At 40.4% G+C, this 24,988-nt stretch overlaps 1 protein-coding gene and 1 long non-coding RNA gene across 2 annotated transcripts in view; both read left to right on the top strand.

The window, feature by feature from the left end:
* Positions 1 to 20,061, top strand: part of LOC310902102 (uncharacterized protein) — a 382,687-nt gene extending 362,626 nt beyond the window's left edge. Inside the window, exons 8-9 of the mRNA XM_083843085.1 lie at positions 17,626 to 17,769; positions 19,307 to 20,061. Of these exons, the coding sequence (XP_083699211.1) occupies positions 17,626 to 17,744 (119 nt within the window). The 3' untranslated portion in view covers positions 17,745 to 17,769; positions 19,307 to 20,061. The remainder of the gene's footprint in view (positions 1 to 17,625; positions 17,770 to 19,306) is intronic.
* LOC310902113 lies at positions 5,692 to 8,098 on the top strand. The gene is made up of 3 exons (XR_014586500.1): positions 5,692 to 6,457; positions 6,931 to 7,009; positions 8,029 to 8,098. It is a non-coding gene; the product is annotated as an uncharacterized lncRNA (long non-coding RNA).
* Positions 20,062 to 24,988: the final 4,927 nt, after the last annotated feature.

A 24,988-nucleotide genomic window follows, 5' to 3' on the forward strand; every position in this document is an offset into this window, starting at 1 on the left:
CAGACAATTCAATTTCCATGCTTTTTCACAATCTTTCATGGTGAAAAGGTGTGGTTTGCTTTTGTTGTTTTTCAGCCTTTTGCTTAGTTCAGGAACAGCACACACTGTTTGCTCTTAGTGGGAGAGTCTTGGTGTACGTGGGAAGCAAATTCTGCTCTGGGGCAGCAGAGAGCACCTGCCTGGGCATCTGCTTCACTCACATAGGCGTGCTGAGCCCAGGCACCATGGTACCAGGCCATCCACACCGGAAATGACAGCCTTCATATTCAGTCTAGATTAGAATCCGTTTGTTTTTCACTGTATCCGCTATTTAAGATGTTAATTTTAGAAGTAGCTAAAAGTCCCCACTATTTCCAAAGAATGAATTGGGGTGCAATATCATTTTGCATTTGGGAACCATAATTGACTGCATTCTTCCCTCCAAAACACGTATTGCGTTCCCACATCAACAGTCTTCATATGCTTCAACAGCAATGTGTTTTCCTACTGTTTTCTACCCAGCATGTAGTGTTTTGGTGATGTGCTCTGTTTCAGCTGTCTGTAGATGCCCTTTTTCTCAGTCCAACTCAGCTTTCTACCAAGGCAGCATGTTATTTAAGAGCAACGCAGAAATAGGATGGGTTTGCCCAGGCCTCAGGGACCACAAAGATTGTAGACTGGTAGGACAGGGGTACTGGTCATTGCTGTCTCTACAGAGCACAGAGATACTGAGGAGGCGATTTTCATCAGATTAGAGATTCCTTCCTCACCCAGTCCTATCACCAGACTTCATTTCTGATGCAACATAATTGATGGAGTTCAGGAAAATTTTAATCTTTTTCTAGCACTGAGATCAGTCTGGAATGTGAGTTTCCTGAATTGTATACCAAGTCTCACAGGCACTGGTTATTTTGGCTCTGCTACCTAAAGATGCTGAGAAAGTTGCTTTGCCTCTCTCTGGCTCGTCTTTCTGAGCTATAATATTGAATAAGGGCTATTCTGAAATTTGCAAAGGATAGAAGATGACATCTATGGACCAGGTAGTAGAAAAATACTGATTCAAAGCAATGTTCTGCATTTAAAATAAAGTGTATTGGGAATGCTTCGACGTCTGTGGAGGTGTCACACAACCTCTGTGCCAGCACCGTAGTTCTCATCAGCCAGCACGAGAGTGGCTGGTGCAATCAGAAACAATTACTCACTTCTATTGCAGTTCCAAACAGAGAGAATAACGAACATTTTTCACCAGCTCCTGCCACATTATGTTTTCATATCAACCAGTCAATCAGAGTCTGTATAAAACAGCATGTGTCTGTTCATTAAGAGAAGAAAAAGTTGATTGGTACCAGAAGATGAGTGCAGAGTGATTTAATTGTAGCCCTTTGGCACATCTGCGTTAGATATATTAGGCACTTAGACACTCGATGCTGACAGCAACAATGGGAATTATATTGGAATAATATGATTTTTAAAGCTGTACTTACAAAAAAAAAAAAAAAAAAGAAAAAGAAAAAACACCCTTTTGATCTCCGATTAAGTGTTCCAGGTAATTTCACATCATCATTTAGTCTTTCTCCAACACCAGACTGAAAACTGTTAAATCCCCTCTTCTGTGCAAGCTACCTGATCTATAAATAAGGAATATGTTCTTACAAAGAGAGTGTTCTTATTGATTGGCAAGATGTATTGTTACCGTTTCATTATTCTTGATCGTTACACGCTTCTCTCCTGACAGAATTTTTTTATTCATCACTAAGTTCAAGACTTGCAAACTTTGCAAAGGCTTTCCCCTTCCAACCATAGCTGTAGGGGATATTGTCCCCCGGCCAGAAGCAAGGTTTACCCCAGTGAAATTGCTGGCAATGAGCTATCATTTTACTATTACATTTGAAACTCACCCTGGATGTTCTTAAGTGTGTTTCTTGGGGTACCTTTACTGTCTTTGTCTTGTGGAAACTGTGAAAAGAGAGCCATGAGAAGACAGCTTTCTGGAAAGATAAATTGTAGACTGCAGTTTCTTAAGAGATTGCAAACTCCAGGCACTTATTACCTTCAAGCAGAGAAAAGAAAGGCAAGTTAGACTTGTTTTCTGTTGCTGAGCGAGCATGATTCATGATCTTTTTAATAGCATTTTAGTTATTTCAATCCCAAAGACAGCCCACCTGGGATGCAGCTGCAGAGCGGCTGATCTGTAAAGGACAGCAGCTCGGGGGCTCTGGTGGCACCTCAGCATGGATCAGCACAGCTCCAGTGCCCTGCAGCTCAGCCTCCCTGCCAGCATCTCTTCTTGCCAGGCTGCTTCAGCATGGCCGGTACGTTTGGCTGCTTCTGTACTGCTCGTTTTGCCAAGTTCTCCACCCTACTGCAGGTCTCTGAATCTGCAGAGTCTCTGCTGAAACCGAGCACTCCTGACAAATGGGGGCATGGCTATGGTGTCTGTCTGGCTGCAAACATTGAGCCATCTTTGTCAAGGAGCCAGCAAGCTTTCAAACCCTGGCCTAACAATCCCAAATGTATCCTTATGAGAAGAGCATGGCTGAGTTTCTTTTATGTTTCCATTTGAAACGTATCCTGCACTAAAACATTTTTGTGAGGCTGGAAATTCTTTGCAGAATCTGCTAATTATTTTCACAATCTACAGTCTGCTCTTACATTTCTAATTGCAACTATTAATCCTCACTCATCTACATGTCCTAGATCTGTGCAAGGCAATAACGCATTTTATGCTCAGCAGCACTCTGCCTCTTTACTCATTTGTCAAAAGGATTATTGTACAGTTGATGCTGAATGTGAGGAATTAGCTGCATAAACTTGGCCACTAAAAAGAATACCTGTGTATTACCTGTGCATCAGTATGTAAGCAGTAATTCCCTCCTCAACATCTCACTGAGTTTGTTACAGTCATACAAGTGGCAAAAAATAAAAATCAAAAATTGGAAGTGATTTGAATGCAGATTTACCTTTTTTGTCAAGTCAAATGGTATTAAAATTGTAGTTAATAAGGACTTGACTTTAGTCTCTTAATTCATATTTGGTTTTTAATCTATTTTAAAACATGGCAAGTATGATCTGTTGCTTTCAAAATGCAGTCAGGTATCTACCTATAAATATTGACTCCAAAGGACTGACAGGTATTTATAACCAAACACTTCTCAACACTGCCTAGACAAGACAGCATCCCTGCCACTGCATTTCCAGATGAGGAACAGCAGTCAGCATAGAGCAGTACGCATTTCCTTTCAACTGTGTAGAAATGATGTGCTTTCCATTCCTCTCTTACAGCAAAGAAATTCCTCTTTTCTGCCTAATGTATATTGTCTACCCAGGCATCTCTGGGTAGACAGATTTCAGTGAGAGTTGTTTGATGGTGAAATCTGTTAGTAGCTGCCTTATCAGAACACCAGCTGGCACTGTCCCTACCGTCAGTGCCAGAGACAGCAGCCAAATATTTTCTGTTGGCTAAGTATGAAGAAGTCTACTGAAGCATTCATTTATACTAAAATTTGGCCCATTATCTTCATGGACAGCCTTCAAGCTGCATAAAGGTCTGTTCACTTCTTGGCTTATGGTTATTTGCATTCATCATGCACTCTCTACAAGAAGACCACTGGGAGAAAAATGGTCTAGAAGGTACTTTTCTAGTTATATCCTGCCTATTGGTCCTAGCTGCACCATGGTCAGACACAGCCAGAGCCTACATGCCCCATCGTTGGTGTGCAGTTGGGTTTCATGTTCACTTCTCAAGCTATGCCACAACCTCTGCTCCGGGCTGCTGCACAAATCCAGCACCATTTCCCAACATCTAGCATTTCGCCTATGAGGCTCATTGAGATATGGGAGGGTCAGACTTCTCACACTCACCTCCCACATCATCAGTCTCCTGGTTTCTCTTGGGGTATCCCTTGAGCAGTCTGACCCTTCATTCCTCACACCAAATCACAGCTTCCTCCAGCAGAGACAGTGGGAATCCTCCTACTGGAGGATTGACTGGCACGTGGCATTCAAAGCAAGTTCAGCCCTTCCTTCGGATCAGGCTAGCTTCAGGGGTCAGTCTGTTGGACTCACTCTTCTCCTAGTGGTCCCTTTGGGCTGTCCCACTCGGCAAGGAGGAGACAGAGCCACGTATGCTGGTTCTCCTCTCAAATTCCCACAAACACTGTACTGTTTGATGTGATGGGAGTCCACCCAGTACCCTCATGGTTCAGTTCACTTGCCACCACTGCAAAATTGCTTCCAAGCCTTTGTAGTTGGGTTAAATACAGAAGCACAAAATCTTTTCCTTCTCCATTATCTGGTATAAACTTTTCCAGATGATTACTCCTATCCTGCTAAAGCATGAAGATATATCAGCCTCAGGTTTAGTATATGTGGTAGAAGTAATTGGGGTGACATATTCTAATGGGAAAGGCTTAGTTGAAAGAGGTTTTACTTGGGAGACCAGAAAAAAACCTCTTTCTGAAATAGATCAGATCTTGCAAGGGGGACTGTGTGTTTTTTTCCTGTAACACCTGCAGATGTGCAGGCAGCCATCCAGGCAGAAGTGTCATCGTACTGCCTGACAATGACTCAACAGTAACCTGAAATCCAGCCGTGCTTTGCAGAACTGCTTCTCTGCTCTATGTCTGCTTTCCTGTCTCACCCAAGCTGTTTAGCCACTTGCTTTCTCTTCCAAAAGGTGGCATTTATTCTAATTCTTCCTTCATGTTCACCCCATTAAGCTTCCGTTTGCAGTCATCAGCCGCTGAAGCACTTGACTGCATCACTAAGCAAGTCTCAGTGTTGGGCTTGTGCTGGAACAGCCCTGTGCCTTTCTTTATCAATTTGCTGACACTGGACTGATAAAACTTATCTTCTCTGGAGGCTGATGCAGGGAAGGGGCCTTTAAAACAAATTGAAATTCTCAGTATGTAAAGATAGCTCTGTTCAAGAATCGAGGACTCGCACTGCTTTAGCCTGGTGCGGTGTGTGACCTCAGCCTAGGGACCGCACCCCAGGGCTGCTGGGAGAAATGCTGAAATGAGTCTGAAACACCATGTTATGCTGCATCATATTAATTTATTTCTCATTCTAAAGTTTTAGTAAGAGTGCCAAGAAAACTGAAATAGAAGAGCACTTATCTGTATTTGAAATAGCAAATGCAATGCTGGAGTAAGGAGGCAGAAAAGTCTCTTCTGCGAGAGTAAAAACTCCTGTTGAATAAAAATCAGACAAAAACAATCAAACAAACAAAAATTATGTATTACATAGTTTATTTTCTTTCCCACCCACAATATATATATATAAATTATTATATTTTCATTATATTAGAAATTATGTGTATATATACTTAACACACAAAGGCTGGATGTAGTCTAACTTGTGAATTGAGTCCTGGATGTCTCCAAGGTGCACGGTGTGCCAGAAGATATTGTAATGGCCATATGCACGTCTCCCTTGGAATTCATAAATCCTAGCTACCTGAAACCCTTTGAATAGATGTAGAGCCCTCAAAAACATGCTGATGTTTGATATCCACACCAGTCCCTTAGACCCTATTGCTTTGACCAGGTAGGGCAGACAAGTAAGCATGGCACCATGCCCAGCCTTCTCCAGGACTGTCCTGGATGAACTGTCCATGGCAGTAGCTTCAGATGGAGTATAAACTCCAAAAGCTACCATGCGTTTGATCACACCCAGCAGAAGAAACTGTTTCTGATGCAAATGTAGGTCAAATTTGGCAAAACCTGTAGGTTGATATCCTCAGTATTTCAAACAAGGTGAGCTGCAAGTAATCTGAGCTTCCAACAAGTAGGTTAGAGCTGGGTTAATTTTCCTCCAGAGCTTGGCACCTTCACTGACCACCACTAAAACTGTCAAAGTATAAAACTATTCTGTTTTAAAACAGATTTGTTTTGAACACAGTTTGGAAAAAAAAAAAAAGAAAAAAAAAACTACAGACTGCATGATCAGTCTTTTCTATGACAGTTTTTTAATTTCCCCAGCCTTCATTGAACCCTTTCATTTCTCCTTTTCTTATTGTTCAAAAGCACTTTCCAGGAGAACATATGTAATATTTCAATGTGATGACAGGGTAGCATGTTCCTGTAGGATGCTCTTTGAATTTGGGAGTTTTGATTTTCTTTTCTTTAAAGATCAGGATCACCCCACCATTTTGTCTTTCCTGTTTCTCTGTGATAATGAGCATGTGAAGGTTGCAATTTCCCTACAGCAGCTTTGGCTTCCTTTCTCATTTATCTTTTTTCTGACCATGCATTCCCATACTTTCTTAAAAATCAGGCAAAGCCCAGACAAGAAAATACCCATGCCTGTGGGCAGACAGTTGTTGCTGGTTTCTGATGAGGAGGAAAACCAGGTGCAAAAAGTCAGCAAGAGAACGATGACGACTCAGAGGCTATAAAGGAGAGACCCACAGATGACGCAGGGGCACTTTGTGGTGACATAGGCTGGAATAGTTATCCTTTCTTCTCTTCATCCAGAGGTATTTTCTTTTCCTTTTTTTTTTTTTTCCCCTACCTGCAAGGTTTATATTTGTAGTTTATAGGTTGTTAGTAGCATCAGGTTTAAGAGTATAGAAGAGTAGCTTTCCTCTGTGTGTTCTTTCCTGGGTTTTGGGTATTTTTCTCAAACCAATGAATCAACTTCCTAAGTTACTGGCTAAATCTTTCTTTCTTTAGAAAAAGATTTAAAAAATAACAGCACACAAACAAGCACAAAACCCTTCAAAGTACTGTTTATCAAGGGCACTACTGCTTTCCATCTTTGTGTAAGACTTTCTGGGCTCAAGAATCTAGGCATTCTCTGAATTCAGAGTGGAAGAATCTGTAACATGAGAAGATACAAGGGTTTCCTTTTCCTTTATGAAATACCTAAACTAGGCTGAGCTCTTACAAAAGTACCATCCTAGGGAAGGTGTCAAATTTGAGGTTAATCTCAGCGCTTCTTTTCTTTAAGGAAAAACTTCTCAGTGTAGATGTGAATTCAGAATTCCATCTAGAAGAAAAGCTTCTGCAACAGTCCTGAGCTAGAACTGGTATGCTGAGAGTTTCCTCTTCCCTTTTGATGTTAGTGACTGAATGTGGTGAAATTTGATAGTTGAAGCTCTTACAGCTTGATCTTTAGGATATGGAGAATGAAACATCTCACTCACAGTCAAGTGATTCATGGCCTCTTGTTTAATCTATGGCAGCAGGAGCTATACACAAAACCATAATTAAAGAAAAATCATTTTTCCAGTAATAGGATCAGAGATTCTCAAAGTCTTTACTTAATTTGTAACAGTGGTGAACCTGTTCAAAAAGCAAAACAAACAATTGTGAAAAGGCGGTACTATCATTGATTTTTCTTATTATTTTTATAAATGTCGTATTTAAACCAGAACAAAAACAGTGCCACTGTTTCTCCTTTAACTGTTTGTACAATTGATAGGAAGGCAAGTGGGTGCTCTGGTAGCAGCTGTATTAAACTTTTATGGAGCATTGAAGAGAGCTAGGAATTTTTTTCCTTACTTGTCGAGGAGGAAGAAATGTTGTAACTTCACAGCTGATTAAATTGATCTTATAAAATATTAAGCATGAGTAAACTGAGTTTATTCAAACCTTTTATGGTTAGCCACTGGTCATCTTAGGTTCTTTGATGTAAGCAAATTGTTAAAGGTGAATTAAAAATATGTAAATTGATCAGGGCTTAAAACTAATGGGCGGCTTCTTGACAGGCATGGTGCTCCCACATCTCCCAGTAGAGCTGGGGCAAACACAGCACTTCTGAAATTTCAGTTGTAGTAAGGTTGTTTCTAACAAGCTCATGCATCTGAGGTTGCTCTGATAGCCCCAGAGGCGCAATACAGAGAGGTGTCCTGGGACATCACTGGGGGGAATAAAACCAGGAAGGGTGTGTGCACAAACCCATGGGTGGAGAGCTGGAGGCAGGGTTCACAAACTGGAGTTAGCTCATCAGGTCTGTAACATACAAAGACAAATGCCACCATGCTCCAAGCTGTTATCTGTGTTGGTTGGGTGAACTTGCATCGCTTCCTCTGCTATGCCCCTGTAGCACTGGTACTAAGAAAAGCAGGACATAGAAGCAGAGCTGCTTGCAAAATCTCAACTTTTTCTCCGGCAAGTGAGTATTTGAAGGAACCATACTGAAACAAAGCTGAGATTTGCTGATCCTAGTGTTGGTTAAATGTGGGCTGGCAGTTAAATCATGCATCCCCACTTATCTTGACTTTCTAAAGCTTTTTCAAGCAAATTCTGTGTATTGCAAGGTGTATGCAGGAAAAACTTAAACCCCAGAAAAGGCTATGTATTTTCCACAGGGAGGAACAAAGGCATGAATGCCATCTGGTTGCCAATCCACTTGATGCAATTGCAGTCCAAGCCCATGACAGCAATTTCCAAAGGACTGCTGTGATCTGCTCATACAGGTGCACATTATCTGTGTAACAATAATGCCTAATGTCATTCTGACTAGTTTAGGCTGAACTGCACTGAAATGCAAAGTAAAACAAACAGGAAACTTGAGCTTTCATTAACAGAAATGCGAAGGAAGATCCAGAGAGGGTTGAATTCTTACCTGAATTTATAGCCCAGAACTCATTTTAGCACCAGCAGCTTCTGACTCCTCGCAGGATGAGTTTTTCCTCCCAACAATACATGCAATAGGAAGAAGCAGGTAGCAGATGATTGTGTATTCTCTTTCATACCTACTTTCAAGTTGAGATTGAAGGAAGCTCTCGTTATGAGTTAACAGAAATAAGTTGCAGGAGAGATTGGGGAGGGGTCATTGTGAAAGTTAGGGAAAAACATCTTATTTCCAAAATGTACTTTAGTTTGATCCCAGGGAATAAAATAAATAAATAAAACACTTTAATAATGCAAATGTGTGCAAGAAGCAATATATTTTTACATTTTTCAAATATTAAAGCAATATCTCTCTTGCTACATTAGGATTTTGTTTTTCAACACCAGTATTTTCTTTCATATATCAACACAACCTATTTCTTGCTTTATTCAGTTTTTATTTAGATTATGTCTCACTTGCATTTTGAAATATTCCATACTGAAATCCTTTTTCTCCTCTTTTCTGGCACCTGTTGCAGAAGTATAAAAATAAATCAAAAGCCAGAGTCTGTGGCACTTACAGGGTGATAAGCCCCACTTTTTTCCCCTTTCTGTCTTACACTTGCTGAAATGATCTATGTTTTAGGACCCTTTCTGTAAGATAGGAGGAAGGGAAGATGTGAAATTTTGAGATAAGAGCTGGATGTATTGCCAAATACATTTTCCTCACAGAACAAGTTAGCAAATAGGAACCTTGGGTTTGTTGAGGTGGTGTCCTTCGAATCCAGCTCTGTGATGTTTAAGAGAACAAATGGCTTCAGCATGTGGTGCTTTGTACGTGGTAGGGCTGCTGCTGCTGCTTGCCTCAAGGTTTGTCATACAGGGATTCATTGACTGATGCCCTACGTGGACACTAATTACCTGTTATGTATGTGAATGAGGGACATCCCCTGGCTCATGGAGGACATATTCTCAGCAGAACTTCACCAGAAGTCTCTGCTGGACCTCTCCGGGCTGTGTGGATCACTCCACAGGGTGGATGCCATAGGATGGGCAGCAGGCACAGCAAGCAGGGAAGAACTATGGCTCTGCAGCACTAGTGTGCTTACAGGTGCTGATGAAGGTCACCTGTGAGAGTTGCGAGGAGGCAAATGCTGCTTTTCCTTTGAGCTGCCCCCAGGAGCTGGGTTATCACATGGAGGTATTGCATTAGCAGCTCTTTGTCCAGCTGTACGGGCTATCCCATATTTAGACAAGCAATGTCACATCCAAGCATGCTGTGCTTACTGTGTAAGTGGGCTCATGTTAATTCTGCCATCAGGAAAAGCCTCTAATGTCTCCTGAGCATTCGTCCCTAGATGCACAGCCTCCTGTGCAGCCCCAGGAGAGATCCCTAATGGACCGTGCTGCACAGCATGCTGTGCGTGATGATGCCTTGCCTATCCAAATCAAGTAATGTTTTGTAGCTTATATCAACCTACCCAGTGGTTTAAAGCATTGTAGCACTTGTCTTGAACAAGCAATTTTTAATGACAATAGATCCTTACACTCGCATATAGCTTGCCAGAAGCATGATTTTATTTCTTTTGTGACTTGCTTTTCTGAGTTATTTGTGAAGGAGCTCAGGATCTACATATCACTCGGATGTACAAGCTAGTTTTGTGAGTAAAATGTAGAAACACGTGTCTGTGAATAACAGGGCATGTTGCTCTGCACAGGATGGCAAAAAGATCCTTGTGAGGAGATATTTCCAGTCTACCCTGTGAGATGTTGCATTTTTGATCCTGATTAATGACTGAATAGTTTACAAAGCACTGACGGTTTTGCTGTCTCTCTAATCAGGGCACACATTCATAAAACATCAACTATTGTGGAGTTTAAAGGTGCCCAGATGACAATAAGCCTCCCCAGCCTGCTGAGTTCCCCTGGATGTAGCCTTAAGAGCTCTGACCTCAAACCAGTGAAATGGCCGTCCATGCTTTGAGGAGCTATCTTTGGATATTGGTCCATGATGGCTCTTTGGTCAAGCACAATGGGTCTTTAAATGTCTTTAAATGTGGAGTTGCTGAGCTATGATGCAGGAATGATTTATCAAGATGTATGAGGCCAGCACTCAGATGTAGCACATCTGCTGGGTGGTAGTAACAGGGCTTTTGCCTGATCGTGGCTTTTCTGAATTTACTCTCAAAAAGTTGTTCTGATAAATGTATTTGTCTTTTCTCTAAAAGACAACATGACAGTTGCTAAATATCTTTTGTTCTCTCTTAAAAACTATTGTGGATGCATGAAGAAATTTGTGTTTAAATATGATAAATCTGAGTCTATATAGGTAGGTTAAAATGAAGCAAATAGGAAGCTGTTTAATTTATGACTTTAATTCATGTTGTGGACAAAGTGGGTGTTTATTTCAGCTGAACCAAAAGTAAAGAGCAGCAGTGAATTTAACAATGCAAAAAATGTTTTCCCTCTTTGAAGCCTGTTGCCACACACCAGGTTTGAATGTCTATCTTGTAATGATATTTCATGTTTTGAAGTATGACAAAGTGTGTGATCACTGGTTGTGATTTCCAACAGTGAAAAGCAAAGATTGACATTTGGTAGGTTGTGGGTCTTTCTAAGCCAAAAAAAAAAATCAAGCCAAAATCACTGCTCAGTTGAAGAGTCCTTGGGAAAGCTAGTAAATGTTTTCAGCAACAGAACTGAAAAAGTGGATTTGACAACTCTTACAATTACTTTAAAAAAAAAAATCTCAGGAAAAGTCTCAGGCTTTTTTGGAACAGTTATTGTATGCTTTGTGTACTTTTGCCATATGGCTTCTTTGCTTTCTCAAGAAAAGAAAAAAAAATTAGACTTGTTCCCAGCACAGATCATCATCACAAAGATTAAGTGACTGGTCTATAAAAATGAAGAATGTGCAATTTACAGATTGATAAATCAACAGTCTCATAGGCACATCTAAACTCCATTATACTGGAATGGAGCTGGGGATGAAAGTGAATTGTAGTAACACCTTTGAGTCAGAAAAATATAAATGGCTGTTGCAGGATTAACTTTTTTAAAGGAAATTAAATTAACAATAGTTTATTCTGTTCTCTTAATGCTGTTAAGCCTCTTAGGAGTTTTCTCTTCTGCAGAAACCAAATGTTTAGTTTTATTAAAGGGACTTCAAATTCTTTATTCCATCAGTCGGATGTTATTTTTATAATGTTTTGCCAATTGTTTCACTATGTATTTATACAAGTCACATTTTAATTTCTGAGCATCCTTTATCTGTTGCCACGCTGGGGAGTTTAACTGAGGCTGGGAGGATACAAAGATTTAGTCTTTTGTAATGAAGAAAAATGTGTAATTCCTTTCAAAGAAAATAAATACTGGGAGGTAATTTTCGTGGGGAATCAGTACGTTGGATGTAAAGCTTTTTGTGTTCCTCCTTTGTTCTAGAAATAAAGCACTTATATGACTTCGTGCAAAGTGAGTCCTGTAGTGAAACAATTATGTGCAGCTAAAAGATTTTTGTCTGACACCGGGTTGCTGTTTTGAATCCAGCTGGTCAGAGAGACCAGAATTCCCATCTCCCTTTAGTCTGAGTCAAATAGGAACTTTCTGCTATGTGGTGCTTCTCTGACTGTATTCAAACTCGATTTTCTCCAAGCATTCAGCAGCTCCTGGTCGTGGGTTGTTCTGAATGCTGGAAAGATTGTATTCTGGTGGATCAGGCAGTACTGTGCTGCCTGACCATGATATAGTGATCCACATTAAAGAAATCAGCGGTCTTGCAGAAGGAGCTTTCATCTCAAGTGTATAATCAGTGTGGCATCTGATCAGGTGCCAAGTGGAAGATGTTATGCCATGCCATTAAGTCAAAAATGCTTGATGGTGCAGAGATAAGTAGTTGTGCTCTCAGTTACTTGCTGTGCAGAGCTGAAACAGTGCATTGGTTTTGTAGTGTTGAAAAACAGCTTGGTAAACATGGGTTCACAGCACACTACAGGCATGCTTTGGAAGGACTTAGACTAGGAAGACCTTTCCCCCTTCTTACTGCATCCACAGTGCTTTGTGCAGTGATTTCTGTACCACTTCTGGGCTCAGGTAGCTTTGATTTGTGACCACCCTGTCTGGGCAAACAGGGTCGGCACTCCTCAGCACTGTTGGGTGGTGCAGCACTGGCACCCAAAAATTAAGTGGGTAAGCCTGCAAATACAGCACATGTACTGTGAGGTGACTGGGGTTTCCTATGGTGCCCTGTGCCACGCTGTGCTCAACTTTGTTCACCAGTCTTTTTCTCTGTTGGGGCACTTAAAGGAAATCATATTGTGTAGAAACAACAAAGATCGTATTTCATAAAGCAGAGACAGAAGTCCTATGAAAAAGCTGGAATTTAAAATCACATTGGAAAGACACCACCAATCTTTCCTTAGTATCACTTCTATCATGTGTCTATCACTAAACCAAACACAAAATAGTCATCATTGCCTTTATATCCACCTCTGTGGCATCTTTAGCATTTTAATCATTTAGTGTTCTCTTTTCAGTCCTAAATCAGTCATTACCGTGCTGTTGTAAGTAAGTTTTGGGTTAATACCTTATGCATGCTGGCCAGTGGGAGGCTTTGGGATGCAGCACTGAACCCAGCACTGCTTTCTGCTCTGCCTCGCAAACCCAAACTCCCCTGAGGTGCAGGGCTCATTTAACTTGGAAAAAGAGTGACCTGATGTTGTAACAGCAAGGATGCAGATGGCTTCCACTGGTAACTCAGTAGTTGTAGGACCAAGTCTTCTGCTTCAGCAACTAGGACCAGATCTGCTAGTTGAGGCTGTTATGCAGCAGACACATATCATCTGGAAAGAGAGAGGGCATCACCAGCCTTAAGTGGCCTCACAGCAACTATGAATGGCTTTAGTTTGGTGCCCCAAAGTGAAGTAAAGACTTGAGGAGTGAGAGGATGAGCCTTTGTTTTTTCCAGGCTGAGCAGAGATGATGGGGAAAAAAAAAATGCTACCGCCCTGAAACAATCAATGAAAACAGGATGTCGGGAAAATTCTAAAACTAACCTGCAATCGGGTAAATTTTGCAGTTGTTGTCTGTACCTGACTCTCACAAGAACAGGAAGAAGGATGTCATAGAAATTATTTTGAATTAGATTGTTTGATGTCTGCATCATGGGAGAGTTACAGGTGGCCACTGGAGGGGGGTGCAAAGCTAACAAGGAAACTAAAGTGACTTTTTCTTTTAAACAGCAGCTAATGTATGCATATTTTTTTTTGTAATCAGGGCAGATGAAAATCTATAGAAAATGATCTGCATTGAGAAAGTGAACAAGAGAAACAATATCTTCATGAATCTGAAAGAAATGGGGAAACCTATTAGCCTGCCTCTGACACTGTTAAGCCTTTTTCTATTACATTTCTTTGTGTAATAGCTGCTCTTTTTGAACACAGTGGCATTTTTCATCTAATCTGATGATGATTCAAGGCATTTATGTATTCTACTTATAATATGAACCACTGCTCTTTCACTACAGGGTTCACATTTAAGATTAGACTGCAGAGATTTTCACTGCTGCTCTGGTTGAAGGTCATTCCATTTAGGAAATGGAGAGGGCAGTTGCCAAAAGGTAATCTCCTCTCATTTTAGCTGGCAGTTGGCTGTCAGGTTCAAATCACAGCGTTAAAAGCCATGGCTACAGCCTTGCCTAGCTAAAAGCAAGAAATGGCTGGGACACACTGCAACTGTTCCTCAGGAAATTCAAATCTCAGCTTTTCCAGAAAGTTTGCTTTGCTAATGTGGGATTTGCAGAGCAGGTCTGATTGATTGATTGCTAGTGTTGAATGCTGTGCACAACACAACTCCACTTCATGAGTATGTAATTTATATGTTAGGTTGCATTATGTCATAATAGTGCTCATAATTATGCTTGCTTTTGCTTTTTCTCCCCCAAAACACCTTCTCTATCATCTTGGAGTGAAATTTTCTTTAAAGTTCCTCCCAGCTGTGACTTAAAAAAAAAAAATTAAAAAAAAACCAAACACACAGAAAATAGAGAAGTCAGGCTCATCAGTGGTTACAAGCTGTAGCTGAAAATGCTACGAGGTAAACTTTATTCAAAGGTCAGATCATTTCCTGAGAGGTGAAATGTCCAGATATTTTCATGTTCATTGCCTCTACAGGTTTCTTTAACAGCATCCAAATCATAGGCAATGCTGCAAAATTTTGAAGTCTCTGTATCTCATGTATTTGTTTTAGAAGAACATCACTGCAAAGGGAAGAAAAATGTGACACCTCCTATCCACCCAGCAAACTGTCCTTAAAAGAAATTTGCCATCCAAAGCGACATTGATATTGCACACAGTGAAAAGCAGAATGGTGTTGAATGCTCCCACTTTGCAATCAGCATCTCCAAATGTCCTTTACTCTATCTTTGTTCAGTGTATTATAAGGAAAGATGCAGAGCATTAAACTGAGTTTACTGAGAAAGGGCCAACATATGGCCCTCTCTTTGCAATACCTGCTCAGAGCCGCTCAAAGCTGCAGAGGAGAGGTGGTTTTAAATGATTTCTTTGCACATATGTGGGGAGCACAGCGGGTAATATAATTGGAAGGGACAAAAGGCATCTAGAGGCCTCTCTGTCTTGAGGGTAGTAAATACTGGAGATGCTGAGCCTCCCTTTGGGAAGCTGAGTAGGAATTACAGAAGTGGGTAGAAATTTTCATCCACTGACTAGCATCTGAGCTTAAACAAAAGATAACTGGAAGCTTGATTCTGTTGCTTGTTAATTTTAGTTGCAAAAGTATATGCTCTATCCCAAGGCCCCATACTGTGCAAAGGAAAGCCTACAGATCCCTGGTTTGCAAGACAGTTGGATCTTGGCTTGCAAACAAACTGCCCTCCTGCTGCTTAGCAGTTAAAATTCAGCATCAGACTAGCAGTAAAAACCTGTACTCTACAGTTTCTTTAGATTTTCTCATTAGTTTTTAGAGAATCTACACAGTTGCTTTTTTAGCTTTTTACTCTGTGAAGGCTTAAAAATCATCGTTGAGGACAATGTGCCTGTGGGAGTAATAAACCTACATACCCATGGAGTGTTTAAAGACAGTCTTTACTGAATACGTAAAGCTGCTGAATTGCTTTTGCATGTATGAACCTTGGAGAACATGGTACCTCATGTTCAGGATGTTCAGCTGTTTATGAAATTAAAGATTTGAGCTATAAAAGGACATTTGTAGGAAACATGATTTATTTCATATTGCATGGAGTTTAAGTGCTGTTTTGTTTATCTGCTGGCGAAGTGTGTGAGAGGGCCTTTTGCACCAGTGGTCTCTCTGTAGCGGGCCAAAGGCTGGTCTACTATGGGAGCCAGGTACTCCTTCCTGCCATTTCCTTCAGGAACTGAATTTAGGCTTTCCTGAATCCAAAAGAGAAGTGATGTGTATCCCCTGGCCTTCTGTCACTATTCTCTAATGTCTCACCTTCCAAGCTTTCAGAAGGTCAAGGCTGACTGCAGAGTTGTTGTTTTCCACAAGAATATTTCCTAAAGTATTTGTGTTCATCTGATTTAAGAAAAATAAATCTAGTCAAGAAATGTGGCTTCTAACCCTATGTTTTCACTTAGGGAATAAACAAAGGAGAAACAAAAAAGAATCTTATGCACTTGAGGGTTTTGCCTCTGTTGGGATGACTCTGGTATTAACTTACTGATATTCCTCCCATGTGACAAATGCTTCATGTGCAAATAAAGAATACAATTACCTTGATATTCTTGGGTACTAATAAAAGAAGATATTTGAATGTAAAATATTTATATTCATCAGGAAACTGGCACTGTTTATACAACTTATTTACTGAACTTGGATGGTTAGGAACTGCCTCTGGAGGTTGGAGGAAGAAAGGAGACAATTTGTGACAACTGCTTAAAGTAACATTTTGATAAGCATTATTTTAATTTAAAAAATAAACCTACAAAGTCTCCTCTGAAATAGGACTTCATCTTTGATTTTTTTTTAACCTGATAAAATCAAAGGAATTTCTTAATAAAGATATTCAAGCTCCAGCTGATCTTATTAAGTTTCCCTCAATCTTTTAAAGCAAAGATCTTCCATTTGATACAAAGACTTCGATAAAGTCACCAAAACATAATTACCATATTTTGTTTAATTGAATTGAGTTGTTCTTTACTGGCAATTCACTCCAAGTGTTCTACATTCATTTTAGCTATCAGCACAGTGTTCATCTTCTCTGGCTTTTGCCATCACACAAACTAACTCATAATAACTTTGGAGGATTATTTTTGTTTTATAATGCTTGAATAGTTAACTGGAGTGAACGGGGGACTGAATACTGGAAAAGCCGAGGAAAAAACTGTTGCCCACAGCAGGATAAATCTGGAGGAACATAAAAGCTGGCTGTAAAAGTACAGAAGGCCTTGAGCAGAGGGACCCCAGAAGGGTCTTTTCCAGCACGTTCTGTGCTTCGGCTGGGTCCGCTCCTGGTGCCGGCCTCTGAGGGAGGGAGCAGTGGGCTCGGGCAGTTCACCTTAGCCTTCCCCAAAATGCGAGCAGGTGCACAGCCCGCGGGTGTACAGGTTCACAGCTGCAAGTGCAGAGGTTTCTGTGGTAAATAAGGACACAGGTTTGTTTTGCGATAAGTTTTTCCTCAGTTTCTTGTTTTTCTTTAAATCTTTGGAGTGCTCCTGGTGTGAGGGGTTGGGCCATGCATCGGGGTGCCCCTGGTTCTAGGCCGAGGCCTAGTTCTGAGGTCCGCTGCCTCAGCATTCTCTCATCGGTTTAGCAGCCATTTTATGTCACAACTTCACTTATTACAGTCAGGTTACCTTTGTAACTGCTCCCTTCACCCTTTCCACTTGCATTCTCTATGCTGTATGTAGAGTAACTTCTCCTGTGGGGTGAAGCTTGCAAACATTCACCATCAACCAAAGAAATATTGTCTATTCATCATCATCTATTTCTGAACAAAAAATTGTATCTCAAGAACAAGTAATATATCTCTTTTTATTCTTTTCCTTTGCATTCTGTATTTCTTCTGGATCTGAAATGGAAGTCAATATATTATTTTTATTGCAATTGTGTCCAGGTACAACAACAGAAATGAAAGCCAGAGAAAACCCTCAAAGCTGCATGTACACCTACACAGTAAACAGAGCAACTAAAAAGGAAAGGGAAGAGGCAGAATCATCACTACTCATCTGCTGAGCTGTGATCAGAGCTGTCCCTTTAGGTAAGTACTGTCTGGTTGGCATATTCATTACAGCCTTTCTTTTAATGTGATATTTGTTTGGCCTGACAAGAGAGGCTTTGAGTTGGGTGGTAGGAGGCAAGAGCCAGCCTGGCTAACCTGTCCAGCCTGGGCCTGAAAAATGAGCTCAAAAATGTTTGGTGCACCCTGGGTGGTGTGTGGAGCGTCATGAAGCCATGGGAAATGTGCTGGAGGTGCATGTGAGACCTTCTGTCCTCATAAACATATGGAAGGAGTAATCAAGGGAGCAAAGCACCAGTGGCTGCTTGGGTCCTGTGGGGCTTGGAACACTTGCAAATGTAGTGACACCTGTATCTCCTAACAAAAAGAAAAAATGGTTGCTATCAGCTTATTGTTTATCACCTGGTGATTGTATAGTTCTGTGATCAAAAACTAAATTTCCAACATTGGTTCTTTTTATGACCTTGCCAGAAAGTATTTCTCACTTTAAATTCCAGCTATGAGCTATATACGTTGCAATAGTTCTGCAGAGCATCAAATTATTTTTGTAAACCATTGGTACACAGACCTGAGTTCATTATTCTAAGTATCTAAGCAGGTATTTTATCCTGTTTAAATGGCTATTGAAACTACCTCTTTACATCCTAATATTTACATACACGGTGCTGGCAATTGTTGCAAATTCAAAGACTTTTTTTCCTAAAAGGGCAATCAAGAAACAAAATTAGAAAAAGCTTGACACCATAATAAATCAGAGCAACAACAAAATTGTAAAAATCATTTGTAATGACATATTTTGTTGCTGTACTTGCTTGTTAGATTAGATTTCCACTAAAGGTAATTGAAAAAATTGTTCTGGTTAGAGGGATAAAATACATTAAAATTAAATGAGCTTCTTGAACTCTGCTTAGGCTTCAAGATATCATATCAAGGAAAGAAAAAAACATTAAACAAGCGTAATAAATACTGTGTGTGGTTGACCATAAAGTACTGTACACTAGCCTTTCTGTTGTACTAGACACCAGAGCTCTCAGGTAATAGACACAAAAAATGGGCAAAATGAAAGCGTGGTGTCCATGGGCTTACCATCCTACACCTGAATTTCACACCTCCTCTGTGTTCTCTTGCACAAGCACTGTTTGCTACCTAGCTGAGGAGCCAGTGACAAGTCACAGGGTGTAGAGAAGAGCATCACCCAATTTAATGAGCATACATGACTGGTCATGCTGCTGCTCCAAGGAACGAAAGATCTTAGTGTCCTTGGGGAATAATTCCTCAGAAAACTATAAGACAACTAAACATGTCAGCAATCTTAAAAGTATTGTCTCCTTGAGAAACTCCAAGTCTACAAAAAGTCTACAAAACTTGCTTTCTCCACCTGTTTCAAAACACTGCCTTTAAAATTGTGTTGAATTCCTCATGGCTGAATGTGGAAGTAGCATATACTTTGTTTTGTAAACTTTTTAATTTGTTTTGATTTGTGATCTCCCATTATGTATACTGTCTTAATTCTTTTTTAACATTCCTTTCTCTTCTGTCCACCTTTCTTTCTCCCCAGAAAGACTGAGTCAGTCAGCATAAGAAACTACATTTAAAAAAAAAAAACAAAAAACCTTACCTGTCATGGATGTCTGTTCTCTCTGCCACTGGTATAGAGGAAGGAGCAATAACTCTTTAAGAGCATCCTGTAGAAAACACTTAAGATTCTTTTATGTACTAAATCAAAGTCAGTGCATCTGAGGCTTACAGTGATGATAGCAAAAATTGCAAAGACCTTTCATATACAAAGAAACATTTTTGTCTGACTGAAGTTTTGAAATATATTATGCCAATCTTGTATTCAAAGAACAGCTTCTTGGGGTTTGAATATTATGTGATTTTTCAGGAAGCTTTTTGTTTCTTGGGTATTCTTTGTCACTTTCAGGAAGTTTGTATTATTAGTACTTAATTTATGCTTTCACAGGGCATTTCCTTTGAACCCTGTGCATGAGATGAATAAAGGAGCTGGCTTTGCTTTGTGAATCAACCTCCCTAATAGGTCTTCTGGCTCTGGAAATATTACCAGAATTCAGAAAGCCAGCAGGCAGATCTTCATCAGTGGTTTAGCACTGGCTGCACAAAGATTTGAAATTAGAAAGATCTTTCTTTTCTACTTTTATGCATCTTGAAGGGACGTGTTATCTTGTTGTTAAGGGATTTGGAAGGGGAGGGTGAAGCACTTATGAGAGGTAGAACCACAATATTTTTGACTGAATACCATGTTTTTAATCAAAATTGTCAGCTCCTCAGAGTTCAAGGTTGCTCTCTTTTGCTATTGCAGATACTGGGACACGGCCTGTCTGTAATGATCTATCAGCTGTTTAAGACTTGCAGAAAAATAAATGTCGTCAAGTTTCTGGGTTCCTGGACTGGTTCCCATTAACTGACTTGTGACAAATGTTTCTGGCTTTTCTTTGCCCTATCTCCCGCTGGTGCTGGGGTGCCAACCTGACTGTGAGTTACATCAGGCAGCTCCTACAGCCTGGGGTGCAATCTCAGCACCCTGTACTTCAGTGGAGTTGGGATTTTTAATTTCTTCCTGCCTTGGTTCCCCCTTTTCTTAATAATAAACCAAATACCGTTTATTACTACTTTTGAAACTCACCTCTCCTACCAGCATGGCTACAACAGTTAGTGTTAGGAGGGAACTGAGAAGTATAAACTTGAACTTTGTTTTTGGCAGATGACTCCTACCTCATGGTGTCTAATACCCAAGAAATTCTTGCAGCACAGTGTGAAAAGGTGTAGTTATGGTCATGCCTTAAATGTCCAAAACAGCATCAGTTCAGACCCTTGCTCTTGCCTCCTGTTGCATCAGCATGCATAGGGGTTTGGGAGGTTCATCTATTGCAAGGCCATGGATTCTGCCTTCTGCTGCCAAATCCAAGCACGTATGGACTCTGCAATGTGGAGACAAAGATGCCTACCAAAGGAGACCACAAAGTGAGTTATTGTTAGAAGCACCTAGCTGTACCTGGCAACAAGTGCTGAATGCAGCTACTAATGCATACATTGTGTTAGCATGCATGTTAGTATCAAGTGGGAAGCACAGGATAGAAGTCATTGATTTTAAATCAATCAATCATAAAACTGATTCAGAAGGTTAAGGCCAGATATTGTCATGCCACTGCCAAAAACAGCAGCTACCAAAATGGAAATCAAAAAGATTCTTCCTATGAGCTCTTGCCTTTACAAGCTACAGCTATATTTTAAATTGAGGGCAACAGGGATCAGCTACCTATTTAGAACTGTTTGTGCCTTTTAACTACCAGTATTTTTGTGCTAAATGAGAGAGAGAATTACAAGAGTCTGTGAAACAGTCTTTCTCTTGATGGCTTATTTGGGTACGTACAAATGAGAGGTAGCCTACAGTGCTCTAGCATCTCAAAACGCTTTTCATAAACAATCCCAAAATTGTCCTGCAAAGCAATATCTATCTACCTTGCTGACAGATTCAGAACAAATTGTGCTATATGAAGTTCAGTTTTTAATAGACTAAAAAAAATGTGCACAGCTATGCAGATGTTTCAGCCATTTGGCTTACTGTAATCAAACATGGTGAAGAAGCTCTAAGTGCATTTCAAGTTTATAGCATGTCAGTTCAGCTGCCTTGGCTATTTTTTCTATAGCAAGTCTGTTGGAAAATGCATTCAGCAGAGCAAAATGGTGCTGCTGCTAATATTAATAATAATGCTTAGCACTTCAATTGCATTTCATATTTTCAAAGTGCTGTACAAATGCTAATTAATTCGGCTATGAAGCTGAATGACAAATACAGAAAAAGCGTTGTCATTGCTTGCAGAACAAGTTATCTTGATTATTGCACTTTTAATATTTTTCTTGGGAAACAGCTAGTAATCCAAGGAGCAATTCAACTGCACAGAACACTGCAGAGGACTGGGGGGATAACTGCCACCAAAAAAAAATGGATGTGCTGATCCCAAGGCTGTGATAAGCGCTTGTGATTTTAATGTTTGGTATGAAAGGATCTCTTATTCCAGGGCTAGGTTTTTAGTTAGCAGTGGAAGTGGAACAAGTGTTCTCCTGTTCTGTGTTAAATCTGACTTTGTTTTTCTAATTCCACTGTCACACTTGGAAAAAGTCAGAAGTCAAACCCCTGCCCTTCTTCAGATGTGGTAGTTTGAAACCTGAAAGTTGTCCCTGTGGCTGGAAGCTGCTTCTTTGAGGTTAGCTGTGCTGCTGAAGACTGTGCAGGAGTTTGCTTTTTACTGGATATGATCACTAAGTTTCAGAGAAAATCAAATGTGAGTTACAGTTAAATAAGACCTTGGGTTGTGCACTGGTAGCATTAATTCTGTACCGAGTGGCACAGAGACATGAGTCATCCTGAAGTGGTTGGTGCCCAGTCCTGGCTCAGGGTCTTCTCCCTTGTGAGCACTGTCACCCTCTGGTGCTGCCACAGCTCCTCCCATGGGGGTGGCCTGCAGCCTGACCCTACCTCTGAATGGTCCATCTCTGCTGCAGATGCGGCTTCACAAGGAGGCAGGATGGTGTTAGGCTTCCTTAGGAGCAGGGGCAGGGAGGGTCAGTCTTTCTTGGTGTCTGTCTTGTTTGTATTTCTTTTAATTATATGCAACAGTGGTTGTGACAAGCCAGAATCTGGTAGGATTGGGGTCTACTGAGCAGGAAGGCATTTCTTTGGCCAATTTGAAGTGGTAATTTCTTTTGCTTGCTCTGGGTGTCAACGTTTGTTGCATACTCTTCCAGACTGACATACTGTTTTGGTCAAATTTTCTCACAAATTGTTTTTGTCTGAAGAATGCTAGAGAATTCATACAAGTCAGCTCTGAGTTGGAATAGAGAAAAGCAAATCAGATCCAGTACCTCATATGTGTCAGCAAAGGCTGAAGCATTCCCTGGAGCCCAGACTGCAGTTCTGTGAGCTTCACTTGATATAGTTGTCTCCTGATGCAAACGGGCTTCTAATTCATCAATAAATAACATCACTGGCAAAAGTAACCTGACAAAAAAGGCAGGAAATGGCTTTCAAAGTTACTCTGCTGATAATCTGTTGGTATAAAAGAACATCCTGAGGTGGCTTTATAGGAAATGTTTTCCCAGTCTTAGATGCTTTGTTATCCATGGAAAGGAATGCCATGCAATGCCATGGGAAGGAAGCATGACATTTAAATAGACAAAGTTATTCGTATCTGGGAGAGACTTTATGAACTATTGTAACTGATGGAAATAGAAATAATGGTGAAATATTAGTTGTCTTTTCTACTCTCCCAAAATTAATGGGGGTATGTTACTGCATTCAAAAACAGCATTTTCAGGATAAAATCCTGATTCTACACTACCTTGCTGTTTCAAAGAGACAAATAGGCTACTATTTTGGAATCAACAATTCAGGAATTTTCTTTGCCTGTGCTGTGTTTTTTCAATTGCTCACTATAATTATGATGATGAAACAAGCTAATTGTTGGTCTGACCACCAGCCCTTTGTTAAACAATTAATCTTTGGTTTGATGACAGCAGTGCATCTAGCATCCTATATTCAAACTGTCTCTTGAAATTGTCTTGTTTTTTCTCTAATACCAAGAAATCACTATTATTTGTACACAGTTTGCATAGGAGTGCTTCCTTTCACATATTGAAATACAAATTGCAAGGTGCTTCCATAACTGTGTTGACAATATTCTGTGACAATCACTTCTTATCCAACACTTTTCAAAACGCATATATGTTTGTTGATACTGACTTTACCAGACTTTTTTTAAGAGGGAGATTAAGTGGTAAAATTGATGAAATTACCTGTGAATAAAATATTTGGGTATTTCATTGTTTTGTGGTTGGCAAATCATTTTGAAGCAGTTGTGGTTTCTGTACTGGTATTAGTTGCTCACATGCAATTCCTTAAACCTGACTTGGACTAACAGGAATTTGGCTGTGTTCTGATTCATACTGAGTGCCAGCCTAACATGTGGAATGGGATTCCCCACTGCAGTCTTGGGAACAGCTCATTTAAAGGATCACTCATCTGATGACATGCAAATAAGAGAAAGTGATGCTTGCAGTCAACGAATTCTCTCCAAGTGTGAATGGACCCTTCTTCAAGCATGAAAATATTGAGGAACCCATGTACTAAATCTTTAAAACAAAAAAGGCACCTGCAATGACCTGTATTTGTCATACTGTTTCATTTCCATGGTGTTTTGAAAGTAGTGTTTATAGTTTCCAAACCTGTGGTGCTGGGCCACGCTGCCTGTTGCCAACCCGCAGAAGCAGTGGGTTCAGAGGGTTCACCAGTACCCTCGCATTGCTCGCTGCACTCTGCTGCTCAATCCTCTCTGTGACAGGAGCTGAAAACACTCTGGAGTCAAAAGCTAATTGAGAAGTTATAAAGGGTACTGCACAACTCCCCAGCTCTGTAGTGGGATGGGTGGTTGAGTACTAATCAATTCAGAGTGTATTTCTTCTGGGACCAGCAGTTACTGGTAAGTAATTATTCTGTAAAAGATATGCATCATAACGGATTGTGCTTCCCAAGAACAAAGGCTCAAATGAGATCTCCAAGAACAATATGGACCAAAATGGGCATCATGTTTTCCCAGTGTAGATGAGTATACTGTGGTTATATTAATACAGCTGGGCCAATTATGGGGAGCTGCTCATTTGCAATTAGACATTGACTGTGTTAACATTCCCTGGCAGTAGCTCTATGCCAGTGCTCATATGCCAGAACCATTTATTTACATGCTCGTGATGGACGATAAGGCACCTTTGCACTCCTGGGAGCCTCATTCGTGTTTGTGCTAGGATCCCTTTGTGCTCTCATCGAGCATTAAAATTACTCAATTTTTACTGCTCAGTGCAGAGTGCAGAAGTCTACATGTAACTAAGAGTCAGTCAGCTGTGTTTGTTTACTTAATAGAAGAGGGTTGATCCGGCTTTAATGAATGATATGGCATCTATATCTTCATGCTGAATCTGCTGCACTGTTTGCTTTTTTCCTGTAGCATTTAGGAGAAATCAAATTATTGTGTGTTGTGGCATTATATATCTTGTTGCTAAAAATGTACCCCTTGGTGTATATATGTCCTCTGTGTTTGTATACAGAAATATAGATCTTATCTATCCTGCAGGTACACAGTTGCCCAGGCTTTGCATTTTATATTCTGTTGTAGCTCAATAGATAAAGGATTACATTTGAGTCCTCTCCAGCCATTCACTCTCTTCC

This window comes from Anser anser (assembly GCF_964211835.1).
Source record: "Anser anser genome assembly, chromosome: 6".
NCBI classification, from domain to species: Eukaryota; Metazoa; Chordata; class Aves; order Anseriformes; family Anatidae; genus Anser; species Anser anser.